General features: G+C 36.7%; 1 protein-coding gene across 2 annotated transcripts in view; it reads left to right on the top strand.

The window, feature by feature from the left end:
* Nucleotides 1-17,671, top strand: part of tbck (TBC1 domain containing kinase) — a 111,117-nt gene that overhangs the window by 22,660 nt on the left and 70,786 nt on the right. For both annotated transcript variants that reach the window (XR_014533086.1, XM_083538662.1), the window contains exons 10-19: nucleotides 462-610; nucleotides 3,193-3,331; nucleotides 5,673-5,772; nucleotides 5,896-5,945; nucleotides 8,047-8,176; nucleotides 8,741-8,839; nucleotides 12,176-12,238; nucleotides 14,231-14,357; nucleotides 15,672-15,722; nucleotides 15,835-15,918. Coding sequence is in view for 1 of the 2 variants with exons in the window: in XM_083538662.1 (XP_083394788.1) it covers nucleotides 462-610; nucleotides 3,193-3,331; nucleotides 5,673-5,772; nucleotides 5,896-5,945; nucleotides 8,047-8,176; nucleotides 8,741-8,839; nucleotides 12,176-12,238; nucleotides 14,231-14,357; nucleotides 15,672-15,722; nucleotides 15,835-15,918 (992 nt within the window). In the remaining variant the exon portion in view is untranslated. The remainder of the gene's footprint in view (nucleotides 1-461; nucleotides 611-3,192; nucleotides 3,332-5,672; nucleotides 5,773-5,895; nucleotides 5,946-8,046; nucleotides 8,177-8,740; nucleotides 8,840-12,175; nucleotides 12,239-14,230; nucleotides 14,358-15,671; nucleotides 15,723-15,834; nucleotides 15,919-17,671) is intronic.

Raw genomic sequence — 17,671 nt, 5'->3', positions numbered from 1 at the left:
TTGTATTGTATTAGTATTCTTTCTGGATTAATTACACATTGATCTTCATGGATCTTGAGCTTAACTCTCCATCGTAACCTCATGGATCTTTCTGTGGAAACATCCTCAGCAGAAAAGAGTTTTTCAATTGATATATCGAAATTACCAAAAGAAAGTGCTTTTCTAATTACAGTTTTTCACCATATGTACCGAGAACCATTATCTGATCTGTTTTTACTGATATCGGTTTTCGGTTTCAGCCAAAATCAGATCTAGCGTGTCGACTTGTTTCTATTTAACATTTCAAGTCGAAAGTAAAGCTCTTAGCTTGCCACTTTCATTTCCCTGATTTCAGCTCAATTACTTCTGTTCATTTATTTGTTATTCTTAAAATTTTAGTTTTTTCCTACATGCATTTTTACCAAATTCCCAAACTGTATAACTTGCTAAAGTTTGTTTTTTTATTTTGTATTTTTTTTTAGGGTGACTCCAGCTCAGCTCTTGGAAGACACTGTCTTTGAGAGCATTTCCTGCCTCTACACTCTGTACAAGAGCCCAGTGAGCCTGTTCTCCTCTTCACTGCGCTGTGCTCACCTCCAGCTTCCTGACGACATCAATGAACTCTGCAAAGGTCTAATCCCTTTAATACTGATCTCTTTCTTTAGACAGATTACAGATTACACATCATGTTGACCAAGCATAGACAACAGTACACATTTGGCCAAAAAAGGAAGTAGCATTTTAGTGCAGTGAATGTAAAGGAATAGTAAAGGTATGGTACTGTAGTTAAAAAAAAATGCCCAGTATAGATTGAGCTTATTTGAGGGTGTTTAAAATCTTTGTCGTTGTCAGACGTTTGGAGGTTCTTGTTTGGAGCAGTTTGCATTGCCTGCCATAGTGAAGAAACCTGTGGAAGACGGTATGCGCGATGTACAGGGTCCTTTATGAGTCTCCCAGCCCATTTCCTGACACAGGATTTGGTCCCATTGATGCGCTCGGGTGACCTAACCACTCTGTGAAGGTGGTGCTTGTCTATTCGGGTGGCAGAGTGTAGTAGGTTTTTGTTCCTCTCCATTATTCAATTTTATTCAGATTCATTTGTATAGCACTTTTAACAATGTAGTTTGTCCCATGGCAAATTGACAGAAATATATAGATTACAAATATAAACGTTACATTTCTAAATTGCTCTTTATGCTTAATGAGTGAGCCAGTGGTAACAGTGGCAAGGAAAACCACCCTGAGACTTCATGAGGAAGAAACGTTGAGAGGAACCAGCCTCACAGGGAAAGGGACCGAATGTCCATTCATTATAGTTCCATCATTGTTAAGGTTCAACTGTTCACTCATGGAGACCCGAGTGTAAAACAGTTCATGGTGAGTCTTGAATGATTATGAAGGCCAGATCATGAAGAAAATATTATAATAAAAAGTGAATAAAAAATAAACTTTTTATAATCATGTATTTAGTGCATAAAGAGACATTTGTAACTTGTAGAACGTATACATTTTTATACATGTATTGTCAGAATTTTTCTTTTAAAACACTGATTTTATAATTCAAAATTATTTATTTTCAGTAAATGACTCGCTGGTCATTTATAGTGGTTTATGGTTTTATTTTGTGGAGCGTCTGAGAGAGATTAGTTCCTGTTCTCATCTACATTATGGCTGTGATTAAACAGATGTTTTCTCACCAGGCTTTTATAAACATAAAATAAGTGCTTCTAACCATTAACAGCTTTGCAAACAACACAGTTATTTTAGTTGTGGATTATGTCGAGCGTCTGCTGTACAATTGATTAACTGTAGTCTGAGAAAACGCTTGACAATAAAATAGCAAATTTATAGTTTTAAGTGTTGGGATGCAGATATATGTAGCCGTGATCGTTTGCGTTGAATAGATTTTTATTTCTGTTACAATATTTGCGTTATTTTGAAAGGCATTTCCTGGTATATCACTCAATCAGCGATTAGAAGTAGCGCTGAACCGATTCCTTGAGTAATTCGAATACAAAATATATCAATATTTGTTTAGTCCATTTAACTACACAAGGAGCAATTATCTGATTATTATTACTGACTCACCACCTGCTAAACTCTGGAGCGCTCTGGATATGAAAACAATGAACAGAAAATGCTGAAGAATAAAGAAATTGAGGACCGGAGGGAAAACAGCAAAGGGGCAAGGAGAAGATTCATATGGAAGCCTTTTTTTCCGAGACATAAAAAAAAAAGTTTGCCAAATTCCGACTTTTTTTTCTCGCAATTCCGACTTTTTTTTTTTTTTTTTTTTTTTTGCCAATCAGGCATCACCCCCTCTGTAGCGCCAGAAAGCTTTACATATTGAAAATGAAAAAGGCTACAATCAGTAGAATTGCATAGAATTAAACCTCTGATCCCTTGAGCGAACTCTGTCTAACAATCAGTTCTGAAGGAGATGGAGAAAGACAGATGAAGCAGAAGAGCCTCGTTCATACACCAACAGCTCCAAGCTTTAGGCGACAACATGGTTGCCGGTGAATCCACCAGAAATGTCGAATGATTACGAGAAATAAAGTCACAATTGCGAGGTAAAAAAGTTGGAATTGGTCAAACCTTTTTGGCAGAAATGGGCTTCCATAGATTTAGGCCAAAGAAAACGACAGAAAGTAGTCATTTCAGATTAACACCTAAAGAAATTTATTCTATATTTTTATTTCAGATTTTTTATTTATATATTTGCATTTTGATGTAATATGGCAAATAAATGCAGTAAAAGGGTTTAGTTTTCACAGATATTCTTGTATGTAATTTCAGCAATAACATGTACATTTTTCAAAAAGGAAACAAATTACCAGTCATATTTTCTAATGTATATTTAGTATCGCGCTCAAATAACGGAAAAGTACTTCTTATCCGATCACTCGATTAATCGTTGGAATAATCTGTAGAATATTCGAAAAACTATAATAATCGATAGCTGCAGCCCTACTTATATATATATATATATATATATATATATATATATATATATATATATATATATATATATATATATATATATATATATATATATTTTTTAGCTATATTTAAAAAAGAATCAGAAAATAAATGCTATAAAATGTATGTATTTCTATTTAATATTATATGAATGATGAAATAGTAATTTGTTTATAAGTGTTCTATGAGTTAAATGTATCTTTATTGTTGTCTGTGTGGTGTTGTGTGCAGTGGATGGAGAGAACTTCCTGAACGAGAGATCTGTGGATGAAGTTTATCACCTGTGGTGTCTGGCAGGAGGAGATTTGGAGAAGGAACTCACAAACAAGGGCATCATTCAGTCGAAACCTCCAGTGTGCACCCTGCCCAAGTACGTACACACACACACACACACACACACACACACACACACACACACACACACACACACACACACACAACACACACAGTGTGTGTGTGTGTGTGTGTGTGTGTGTGTGTATATATATATATATATATATATATATATATATATATATATATATATATATATATACATACACAGGATTTAGGAATAACATTAGGGTTGGTGAGTAAATAAGACAAGCAAGTAAACATTTTGTCTTTTGAAAAAATAAAAGTTGAACGAGGGCTAAATTGTGACGTCTAGATGGCTGGGTTAGAGCATCTTCAAAACTGCAGCTCTTGTGGGATGTTCCTGGTCTGTAGTGGTCAGTATCTATCAAAAGTGGTCCAAGGAAGGAGCAATGGTGAACCGGTAACAGGATTGTATCTGCACTTCCATTACGTGTAATAAACATCAGTAAAAGAACCTCGGACTTCGGATTGTGACTAAGGGCGCCATAAGGATTGTGGGTGACCCAGGTTTGTTGATGCATGTGGGGAGTGAAGCCTGGTCCGTGTGGTCCGATCCAACAGACGAACTCCTGTAGCACAAACTGCTGAAGAGGTTAATGCTGGTAATGCTCGAGGAATCAAGCATGAAAGAACAGTTTGCACAATTGAGGGCTCAGTTGTTCCAGATTATTATTATTATTATTATGATTATTATTATTGCTGAGGTTTTTTAATGTATCAGTTTTCACAATAATTCTGCACATTCTATGAGGAAACAATTATAGCACTTTTAGCGCTATTTCAGATAGGAGAATCACACACATACTCATACATACATACTAATCACACACATACTCATACATACATACTAATCACACACATACTCATACATACATACTAATCACACACATACTCATACATACATACTAATCACACACATACTCATACATACATACTAATCACACACATACTCATACATACATACTAATCACACACATACTCATACATACATACTAATCACACACATACTCATACATACATACTAATCACACACATACATACATACTAATCACACACAGACTCATACATACATACTAATCACACACATACTCATACATACATACTAATCACACACAGACTCATACATACATACTAATCACACACATACTCATACATACATACTAATCACACACATACTCATACATACATACATACTAATCACACACATACTCATACATACATACTAATCACACACATACTCATACATACATACTAATCACACACAGACTCATACATACATACATATCACACACTTACTCATACATACATACTAATCACACACAGACTCATACATACATACTAATCACACACATACTCATACATACATACATACTAATCACACACAGACTCATACATACATACTAATCACACACATACTCATACATACATACTAATCACACACATACTCATACATACATACTAATCACACACATACTCATACATACATACTAATCACACACATACTCATACATACATACTAATCACACACATACTCATACATACATACTAATCACACACAGACTCATACATACATACTAATCACACACAGACTCATACATACATACTAATCACACACAGACTCATACATACATACTAATCACACACAGACTCATACATACATACTAATCACACACATACTCATACATACATACATATCACACACTTACTCATACATACATACTAATCACACACAGACTCATACATACATACTAATCACACACATACTCATACATACATACTAATCACACACATACTCATACATACATACATACTAATCACACACTTACTCATACATACATACTAATCACACACTTACTCATACATACATACTAATCACACACAGACTCATACATACATACTAATCACACACATACTCATACATACATACTAATCACACACATACTCATACATACATACATACTAATCACACACATACTCATACATACATACATACTAATCACACACATACTCATACATACATACATACTAATCACACACATACTCATACATACATACTAATCACACACATACTCATACATACATACTAATCACACACATACTCATACATACATACTAATCACACACATACTCATACATACATACATACTAATCACACACATACTCATACATACATACATACTAATCACACACATACTTATACATACATACTAATCACACACATACTCATACATACATACTAATCACACACTTACTCATACATACATACTAATCACACACATACTCATACATACACACACACACACACACACACATGCACATGCACATACACAAACACAAAATTCTCTTCTTTGCAGTTTTATTTTAGAAGATGGAGAGACGTTTGGACAGGGCAGAGACAGAAGTTTTCTGCTGGATGACACCACTGTGACACTCTCACTGGGTCAGCTAAAAAATGTAAGCCTGTGTGTGTGCGTTTGTGCGTGTGTGCGTGTGTGTGTGTGTGTGTGTGTGTGAGTTAATTTTGACTGGTTAAATGGATGTGCTGAGAATTGATTTCTACACATTTGTGTGTCTCAGAGACTGAAGGATGTAGGAGGGGAGGCATATTACCCTCTGCTAGAGGACGAGTAAGACCCTACTTTTATTTCCTGCTGACTAAATATTCTTGCTGCACTGAAATTGCAAAGACAGACAAATAGACAGAGGAAAAAAGTGTAAATACAGTGGGGGGAAATAATTATTTGATCACCTGTGATTTTGTAAATGTACCCCCTTACAAAGAAATAAACAGTTTAGTATTTTTATGGTAGGTTCATTTTTAACAGAAAGAGACAGAATATAAAAAAATATATAAATTAATATTATATCTAAATTATTTTTTATTTGATTGAGTGAAACATGTATTTGTTCCCCCAACCAGCAAGAATTCTGACTCCCACACACCCAAATAACCGGTAATCCTGTCCCTTTAAGAAAAGACTCCTAATATCAACTCATTATGTGTTTAAAAGACTCCAGTCACAGAATCAACCTCTTCCATTTAAACCTCTCCACCACCATGGGCAAGACCAAAAAGATTGTAGACCTGCATAAGGCTGGAATGCTAAAGAATGCACATAAACAGGTCCATCTGAAGATTGCCAGTAAACCCCTGAATGATTCAGAGAAGGTTTGGGAGAATGTGTGAGGTCCTGCTCTCTGACAGAACACTGAAGATGGGTCATGGACGGGCCTTTCAGCATGACTGTGACCAAAAACATACTGTCAAGGCACCAATCTGATGATCTCGTAGCCCATTCCAGCCTTGTGCAGGTCTACAATCTTGTCCCTGATATTCTTTGACAGCTCTTTTGTCTTGCCTATGGTGGTGGAGAAGTTTGAAAGGAAGAGGTTGATTCTGTGACCGGTGTCTTTTATACACAATGAGTTGATATGAGGAGTTCTTACCTAAAGGGACAGGACTAATTTGGGTCTTGATCAAATACAGGTTAATTATAAGCTTTCTTAAATGGAATTTTTTTTATGGATTTTGTTTCTGTCTCTTTCTGGTAAATTAAACCTTCCATAAAATTCTAGACTTAAATTTAAAATCAGCAGGGGATCAAATAATTATTTCCCCTACTGTACAGACAGACAGATGGGGACAAGTAGAGAAACAGGAAATCTGGTAGGTGAACAGATTTAAGCACGAATAAATAGAAATTAGAATGGTGGATAGAAAGTTAGATGGAAAAAATGATAGACAAAATTTTTTAAAAGATTTAAAAGATGGATGAAAGGAGAGACAGATAACCAGATAGACAGACAGAGATTAAAAGATGGCTAAAGACAGATAAGATGTAGACGGATACACAATTGTAAAGATTGATGGACAGATTAAAAGATTGATGATAGAGTAGGTAGAGAGATGAAAAGATATGTACAGACAGACAGACAGACAGACAGACAGACCAACTGATCAACTAACCAACCAACAGACCAAAAATGCTGAATAGACAAACAATTGATGGCAGGAATGCAGGCAAATTTCACAAATTGGATGGAGAGAGAGATAGATGGATGGATGGATAGAGAGTGTGAGAGGTAAAATTGTGGATAGACAGATATAAAAATATATAAACAAGAGGGGCAAATGATTAAAATGCAGCAAATAAAGAGATAAATGGAAAAAACAGATGAATAGACAGGCACCGAGAACGATATAAATAGATAGACTTACAAAGAAAAGGAGAAATAGAAAGAAAGAGGATTAAAAATGGAGATAGAATGACAGATATACAGACAGGTAGATAAATGGTTAGTCAAAAAGAGAGAATATAAATGGAATAATTGATAAAGACAGTTATATAAATGGGCATATGCTTAAAAGATAAAGAGATGCTTGGACTATCGGAGTGGTAGATCGACATAATGGACAGACAGACAGACAGACAGACAGACAGACAGACAGACAGACAGACAAAAAAAAGTAATAAGCAAAAAGACAAACATGCAGTCAGACAAATAAACAGACAGTCAAAGAGACAGGCAGACAGATTACAAAAAACATAACTGGACAGACAGACAGACAGACACACACACACACACACACACACACACACACATTCATATCAGAAAGAATGCAGAATTATTAAAAACCAGCCAGAACTAAAGGAAATAAAATGAAAGAATTTGAGCATATTAATAGAGTGTGATAATGAAATGTTAAAATCTGTTTGTGTGATGTAGACAGACCTGTCTTCCGCAGTCCATCAGCAATAACGAACTCTCAGCTGCCACCACTCTTCCTCTCATTATCCGAGAGAGGGACACCGAGTACCAGCTTACACGCATCGTCCTGTTCGACAGACTCCTCAAGGTACCACGCCTCCACCTGACCACAAGATTGATATGTGCCTTTTCAACATCCGGAGTTTTCGGATAGATTTCGGAGTGTGCTTGTGGAGATCCGTGCTCATTTAACCACAAGGGTGTTAGTAAAGTGAGTTTCATGCTTTGGAGAGGAAGATCTTAAGGGGCCTGCTATAGACCTTTGATCTTATCCCTACCGAACACCTTTGGGATGAATGTGAACACTGACCGCACCCCAGGCCTCCTCACCTTCATCAGTACCTGACTTTATTAACACCCTTGCGGCTGATAAACACAACTATGCATAAGCACACTCCAAAATCTACTGGAGCATCTTCCCAGAATAGTGGAAGGAATTATAATAGCACATTAGGACTAAATGTGGAATGCAATGCTCACAAATCACACAAAACTTATGACCAGGTGACCCAATACTTTTGGCAATATAGTGTATCTTTGTGTATACACACACACACACACACACACTACAGCTACAGATTTTTGTTCACTCTTTAATGTATTACTACAGTGTGATACTCTGCTGTTAGTGTAATGATAGTACATTCCTCAGGCATATCCGTACAAAAAGAACCAGGTGTGGAAGGAGGCCCGGGTGGATATTCCTCCTCTTCTCCGAGGACTGGCCTGGGCTGCTTTACTGGGAATCGAGGTGAGTAGAAACAATCAGTTGTCAGTAATCAGCACATTGTGTGCCTCCATACATAATACTTATAGCTAATATTTGCAGAAGCTAGCTAGATATTAGTTGAATAAACAGAAAAGGTTTTTAAACCATATATTTATCCATCCATTCATCATGGTCTTTTGGGAGATTTTTGATCTCCTTACCTTTAGTTCATGGTACATTTGAGTTTGCCTCTTCTGAGTGTCTGTTTTAAGAACAATTGGCAAATTATAAAATAATAAAATCTTTACCAAGTTTCTCTCTCAATGTTGCACACAACAGAATGTCCTTGATTCCTTTAATACTTGATTAAAGAAGGTTCATCTGTACTAGAAATGGAGTTGAGTAATGTCCATTAGAAGCACACTTTCCTGTGTTCATAACAGCCAGTTGGTGTTTGGAGGTAGTTTCCTGGTGATTGATTTTCGCTCGTGTGTTTGCCCGATGCATTAGTCCAAAATGCCAAGCTGAAATGTGGAGGCTCTCTGTGTGAATACTCACGTGATGTATATAGAGAGCAGTGAGCTCAGTGTGATCTTTAGGAGCTTTCAGTAATTTTACTGATAATAACAGCATGAAGCACTAAAACCAGAAAAAAAAAAAAAAAAAACACACAAAGGAAAGTGGATCATGTGTAGTACGTCATACACGGCACCTGCCAGAAGCTCGTAAATATCTGTTCTTTCATCATCTTTGAGAGACACATGCATTTCCCTTTTGTCATGTTTTTGGGTAATATAACACTATAAAGATTTACATTGACTGAACAAATACAGTGAGGAAAATAAGTATTTGAACACCCTGCTATTTTGCAAGTTCTCCCACTTAGAAATCATGGAGGGGTCTGAAATTGTCATCGTAGGTGCATGTCCATTGTGAGAGACATAATCTAAAAAAAAAAAATCCAGAAATCACAATATATGATTTTTAAACTATTTATTTGTATGATACAGCTAGAATTCTGACCCTCAAAGACCTGTTAGTCTGCCTTTAAAATGTCCACCTCCACTACATTTATTATCCTAAATTAGATGCACCTGTTTGAGGTCGTTAGCTGCATAAAGACACCTGTCCACCCCATACAATCAGTAAGAATCCAATTACTAACTTGGCCAAGACCAAAGAGCTGTCCAAAGACACTAGAGACAAAATTGTACACCTCCACAAGACTGGAAAGGGCTACGGGGAAATTGCCAAGCAGCTTGGTGAAAAAAGGTCCACTGTTGGAGCAATCATTAGAAAATGGAAGAAGCTTAAACCAGCACATGTCCAGGCACGTCTTAAGTTTGCCAATGACCATTTGGATGATCCAGAGGAGTCATGGGAGAAAGTCATGTGGTCAGATGAGACCAAAATAGAACTTTTGGGTCATAATTCCACTAAACGTGTTTGGAGGAAGAACAATGATGAGTACCATCCCAAGAACATCATCCCTACTGTGAAGCATGGGGGTGGTAGCATCATGCTTTGGGGGTGTTTTTCTGCACATGGGACAGGGCGACTGCACTGTATTATGGAGAGGATGACCGGGGCCATGTATTGCGAGATTTTGGTGAACAACCTCCTTCCCTCAGTTAGAGCATTGAAGATGGGTCGAGGCTGGGTCTTCCAACATGACAATGACCTGAAGCACACAGCCAGTATAACCAAGGAGTGGCTCTGTAAGAAGCATATCAAGGTTCTGGCGTGGCCTAGCCAGTCTCCAGACCTAAACCCAATAGAGAATCTTTGGAGGGATCTCAAACTCCGTTTTTTTCAGCAACAGGCCAGAAACCTGACTGATCTAGAGAAGATCTGTGTGGAGGAGTGGGCCAAAATCCCTCCTGCAGTGTGTGCAAACCTGGTGAAAAACTACAGGAAACGTTTGACCTCTGTAATTGCAAACAAAGGCTACTGTACCAAATATTAACATTGACTTTCTCAGGTGTTCAAATACTTATTAGTAGCTGTATCATACAAATAAATAGTTTAAAAATCATATATTGTGATTTCTGAATTTCTTTTTCAGATTATGTCTCTCACAGTGGACATGCACCTACAATGACAATTTCAGACCCCTCCATGATTTCTAAGTGGGAGAACTTGCAAAATAGCAGGGTGTTCAAATACTTATTTTCCTCACTGTATGTAACGATGTTAAGCTGCATTTTTATAAAAAAATTCCTCCCTTAGCATGGATAACAGCTTCACGCAGTCTTAGCATCCGGACAGTTTGTTTCTTTAAACATTCAGCTGAAATATTTGCCATGCCTTCTGTAGAATTTGCCAAAGATGTTCTTCACTAGTTGGAGATTTATTTCTGACCTTGTGATCCAGTCAATTCCACAGCAGTTCAATAAGATTTAGGTGCAGTGACTGGGCAGGTCATTCCATGATCCATATCAGTCCAGATAACCGTTTGCTCTCTAAATAACACTTGCAGAGGTCGGACATACACTCGGCTCATTGTCTTGTTGGAGGTGAAGGCGGTTCTATTTAGCTGCAGTCCAGACGTACTGTAATTGCATGGCGATGAAGTACGGAATAGAAGACATGTTGCTTTAGTTTGTATTTTATCTGGAATAAATCTCCAACCTTCAACCTCCAAAACAATCCCAAACCATTAAGCTTCCACCTCCATGTTTGATGAATAGTTTGAAGAATATTGGGATGGATGAATGGATAGTTTGATGGATGGATGGATGGATGGATGGATGGATGGATGGATGGATGGATGGATGGAAGAATATTTGGATGGATGGATAGATGGATGGATGAATTAAATAATATTTGGATGGATGGATGGATAAATGGATGGATGGATGGATGTATAGAAGAATATTTGGATGGATGGATGGATGGATGGATGGAAGGAAGGAAGGAAAGATAGTCAGATGGATGAATGGATGGATAGATGGATGGATGAATGGATGGAAGAATAGTTGAAAAATAAATCGTTGAATGAATAGTTGGATGGATGGATGGATGGATGCATGGATTGATGGATGGATGGATGGATGGATGGATGTATAGATGGCTGGAAGAATAGTTTGATGGATGAATGGAAGAATAGTTGGATGGATGTATAGATGGATGGATGGATGGAAGAATAGTTGGATGGATGGATGGATGGATGGATGGATGGATGGATGGAAGAATAGTTGGATGGCTGGATGTATGGATAATTGGATGGATGAGTAGAGATGGCAAGATATAAATATAAATCAGTGATCATCTGAACTATTATTATTATTTTTTTTTAAATCCATGCTCTCTTTTTTTAGGCCTGTATTTTATAGTTACAGTGATTCAGATATTTTTCTTTATTTATTCATATTGCAGGGGGACATTCAGAGAAAGTATGAGTCGATTGATAAGGACACGCCCATCCCCACCGACAGACAGGTATGGTTGTGATTTGTTTGTTTTACTGCTGCTGTTGTTGGTCTTCAGTGGTCACTTGAATGACTGCGGGTTACTGCCTCCTTTTATTATTCATAGGACTGTTCAATTATTTACAGTATTTAGTGAGAGGAGAGCTGAGCTTCTTTCTAAACGCTGTCAGACTCTGAATATCTATCTAATGCTGCTGAAAGTAGGTTCAGAGTCATGTCCAGAGATTTACTGGCATTTGTAAGCATTTTTTTTCATGAATACTTGATATTTGGAATGTTTCAAAGTTCAAAGGTTGCTTACTTTAAAATAAAATGATAAAGCATATAGAATCTAGATAGTAGATCAGTGGTCACCAACCCCCGGGCCGCGGACCATTGGTACCGGGCCGCACAGAAAGAGTACATAACTTACATTATTTCCGTTTTATTTATTATCTGATTCTGAATGATGTTTTATTTTGGATAATTACCGGATTCTCTCCGCCACATCTGTTTATGACTCACTCTTGATGCATGTCAAGATGCTTGAAAATATTGTCTGACATTAATCCAGTCTGTGGTGCAAAAAAGTTTGGGGACCACTGCAGTAGATGATTCAGGGTGGGAAGTGAAGTAAGTGTTCACATTTTAAATGCTTGAATAATAAAAAAGTGTGCTATGTGCAGAAACTGAAAACCCCAAAGCCATAATATGGCTATAGTCAAAATATGAAACCAAGTCATATAGTAGTCCTAGTTAAGTTAGTCATATATAATAATATAATAATATAATACTCAAGTCACATACAGTCATGAAAGTCATGCAAACAATAAACTGGTCTAACATTGAAAATAAAATCCTATCTTTTACCAAATACATAAACTATTCTAATTAATTAGGCAAAAAATATAGAATAAAATTCTATTTAAAATAATGACAATTATTGTGAAATAAACCAGAATTCATAAGTCTTAAACTAGGCTGCAAAACACTGAAAACTGCAAAGAAACACACTAATGATTTAGATTAACACATGAACATCATCAGCTATTCTTCTGTACCACCTTCTGTATCTATCTATCTATCTATCTATCTATCTATCTATCTATCTATCTATCTATCTATCTATCTATCTATCTATCTGTCTGTCTGTCTGTCTGTCTGTCTGTCTGTCTGTCTGTCTGTCTGTCTGTCTGTCTGTCTGTCTGTCTGTCTGTCTGTCCAATCACTATACCAATCCATTAAATTCTGTTTATTGCTTCATCATTTATTTATTCATCAACCAATCCATATGTCTTCATATTCTATCCATCCGTTCATTCATCTTTCCATTTACTAATTTATGTGCCTGTCTATCCATCTACTCAATACACATCCATCAACTGTTCTTTGTAGTATGTACAGCGATGGATAGATGGTTTAATGCACTTCATTTTGTCAGGTTAAGTGATTTCTTGATTTTAAAGGTCTGGATGTGGCACGTGACATTTAATTCGGCTTTCCAAAAGATTTGCTTAATCACAGTTCATTTATGATTTAGGGGTTTACTGTTTCACATAGGGCCAGGCAGGTTTTCACAGATTTTTTCCCTAAATAAATAAAATCATTTAAAAACTGCCCTCCCTCTTATCTTCGTGTAATATAAAAATTTGCTTGATGAATCAAATAAGGGTGACAAATATGCAAATAAAACTTGTGTATATATGTGTATATATTTAGAATTGATATTGATAAAGGTGTTGATTAATGCTTTATACAACATTAAAAACTTGATTATTTATTCATTTATATATATTATAACTAACACTGACCAATCAGAATTAAGAATTCAGTACTGCTGTAATTAAAAACCTCCATAAATTGGCTCATATTACTGATTGCTTACATTAAAAATAAAGATAAAAGGTCTGATGTTAATGTCTGCTGTTAATTTGTGATTTGAATATGTAGGCTGGTGACTATTGAATCTCATGGATGGTTCTCCTTTTTTTTCTCTCCTTTTTAAAAAAAAATTCTGCTTCAGATTGAAGTGGACATTCCACGCTGTCATCAGTACGACGAGCTGCTCTCCTCACCTCAGGGTCACATCAAGTTCCGGAGAGTTCTGAAAGCCTGGGTCGTGTCCCATCCTGACCTCGTGTACTGGCAGGGTGAGAAGCCGGTGCTGCACTTCACTTTACACACCGTTAGGTGGCGCTCACGCTTCACAAATAAATGTTTTGAGTTCAAGGTTCTTGTTATTGAATAAAGGATTTTCACAGGCCAAAGGTTGATGATAAAAAAGTAAAATGATCCACCCTGAATGGCTTGCAGAGCTAATATTATATTTTAGAATTGATATATGATGTGCAAATTATTGCCTCACACTTTCCTGTATGATATAAAGCCCTTGCTTTAGCTGTAATTAAAAAGAGAGATACTTTAGTGCTTTACTCCATCCAGGTCTCTCGCTTTGAGATCTGAACACTAGTCTCTAACAGATCTGCTTCCGAAAACCTTTTATTTTTATTTTTAATGTATTTTATTATTTTAATGTTTTTTTTTGGACGTTAAAATTTTTTTTAATTAATAATAATACAGTGGTAAACATGTATTGTTTGTTTCCCTTTCAACCCTTTCCACTGAAATAATATATACACTGAACAGATTATGAAATCAAGCAAAAATAACAAATAGAATAGAAATTATATTAAATGATTTTATATAGTTATACAATTTTCCTAACAAATGTATATTTAATATTATTTAAAAAAAAAAAAATGTAATGATGCAAATTATAGAATTATTTCAAATTATTTAAAAATAAATTGTATTAAATAGACATTACACATTACACATAGAACAAAATATGTATAATGAAAGAAGGTCCTAACCTCCGGTTATGTTGTTATGTTACATATGTTTTGATCATTCGTGGTCATAATGTTTTATACCAGTGGAAAATTCAACTTTGCCTATGCAATTTCTACTCATCCAGTGTTTGTCTGATGTTTCTTACTGTTCTTTCAGAACAAACCGCTTGGAGCTGAAATCTGATTGTTTTCCCTTGTTTGATTGAGATGCCAATCTTTAGTTAAACGCTTTTGTAACTGATATATAGCGATAATCCTGTGTGACATCAGCGCGCTAGACACCGCTATCAAAACAATAAAGAAAATTCCTGAAAAAAACACTATGAATATTTCAGTGTATTAGGGTTGAGTTTTTTTAGATCCCCTTTTTAGAACCGCTGCGACCCGGGTTTGATCCCCGGTCAAGGAACCATCCCCAGCCACTCTCAGTGCCGGTCCCAAGCCCGGATAAATTGGGGAGGGTTGCGTTAGGAAGGGCATCCAGCGTAAAACGTGCCAAATCAAACGTGCGGAGGATCCGCTGTGGCGACCCCTAATGGGAGAAGCCGAAAGAAAGTTTTAGGGTTGAGTTTTTGATGTGATTGAAAGATGCCATATTTATTATTTTGTCAGGTCTGGATTCGCTCTGTGCCCCGTTCCTGTATCTGAACTTCAACAACGAGGGTGAGGATGATATTTTTTTATTTAAATCTCCTTCAATAATCCGATATGCATCTGAATTTCCAGTGAACTTCTTTCGTTTCAGTTACTCGTCACTGTTGTTTGTTTCTTCCAGCACTCGCGTACGCCTGCATGTCCGCCTTCATCCCCAAATACCTCTACAACTTCTTCCTGAAGGACAACTCGCACGTCATTCAGGGTGAGTCCACGTACACATACACACACTGCTCTAATGTCAGATTTGATCTATTTTTATATCTATTATGCAAAGACCTTTTTACACCAGCTTTCAAATTTGCCATATGTGTATACTTTATGCTGCTGTTCTCGTGTGCTGTTTTTAATGCGTAATCTAAAAGTAAATGTCAAATTTATTTATTTATTTATTGATGTTTACGATGTAGTGTTTTTATTTACAGGAAAACTAATATTACGGTCATGTTTATTGTTTTATTCATCCATGCGAGGACCAATAGTTTCAGGTAGATGTTGTATATTTTCCGGACTATAAGCCACTACTTTTTTCCCACGCTTTGAACCCCGTGGCTTAAACAATAAAACAGCTAATTTATGGATTTTTCCTGGGTTTTTCCCGGTTTCACAAAATTCAAGCCAAAAAACTGAGTCCCAAAACATTAGACCAATGAAATTGCCAAACGGGTTCAGGTGAACCAATGAAATTCTTTATATTAAATCAGATGCGCTCCCACTGAATTCGGGCCGCACCACATCATAAATATGGATGATGTTCCTCTGACGTTTGACCTGCCGCTCACTCGGACTGTCTACAGGAAATGCGAATCATTCGTCACGCTGAAAACAACCGGGCATGAAAAAACACACTTCACCTGTGTTCTGAGCTGCACGGCATCGGGAGAAAAGCTTCACCGATGGTGATTTTTAAACGCAGGACAATGCCAAAAGATAAACTCCCGAGAGAAATAGTTGTGAAAGGAAGGAGACAGTGAACAATGACTTTCTTGGTAGGCTGCTGTTTAGATACAAGCCGTGTAACAGACACTGTCTTTCATTAAAGCCTGTGTAAAGTTCATTAGTTTCAGTGTAGACACCTGCGACTTATAGACAGGTGCGGTGTATTTATGTTCAAAATAAAAATCTATGTAAAATTCAGTGGGTGCGGCTTGTATTTGGGTGCGATTAATAGTCCGGAAATTACGGTATTCAGTATCTACCTCACAAAAATGCCAACCGACTTGTTGCGGTGTGCGGCGTACTGTCTGAGCACTGACAAGCGAACCTTCCTCTTCTGCAACCTCTAAAGCAATGCTGCAGCACTCATGCGTCTGTTTTTTTGAAGCAGCTTCTCCACCTGACACTCAGCACGAGGACCCAACTTCTTTGATGGACCCTTGTGAGGTCTGTTCTGAGTCCCTTATGAGGTCTGTTCCAAGTCTTGGAAAACCTCTGTATGACCCTGACCACTGTACTGTAACTCAGTTTCAGGGTGATACCGATCTTCTTATAACCTCTGCCATTTTTGTGAAGAGCAACAATTCTAATTCTTCAAACGTTTAGAGATTCTTTTTTATTAGGTGCATGTTGAACATCCAGTGGTCAGTATGAGAGAATTCTATGAAAGCACCAGATTTAATTGCTCTAATACAAAATACACAAATTTGTATGGTCCTGTAAAGCAGACAAAAACATGAACATGATGAATAGGACTGTACACCTGTAATCACTTCGGGTTTATTTACTTATGTTGCCAGGTATTTAGACAATAAGAGCTGTATGTTGAGTTATTTTTAGAGGACAGTAAATCTGTACTGATACATACGCTGCACATTGACTACTCTAAGATATATCCAAGTTTCATTTCCTTAGTATTGTCCCTTGAGAAGATCTACTACAATGGATGCTGAAATGTGAGGGGTGCACTTACTTTTGTGAGATACTGTATATATAACTCTAATTAAAACACAAATTGTATA

The sequence above is a fragment of the Silurus aristotelis genome, assembly GCF_946808225.1.
Source record: "Silurus aristotelis genome assembly, chromosome: 4".
In the NCBI taxonomy this organism is placed as follows: domain Eukaryota; kingdom Metazoa; phylum Chordata; class Actinopteri; order Siluriformes; family Siluridae; genus Silurus; species Silurus aristotelis.
The sequence above is the reverse complement of the archived record's forward strand: the minus strand, read 5'-3'. Positions and strand labels throughout refer to the sequence as shown.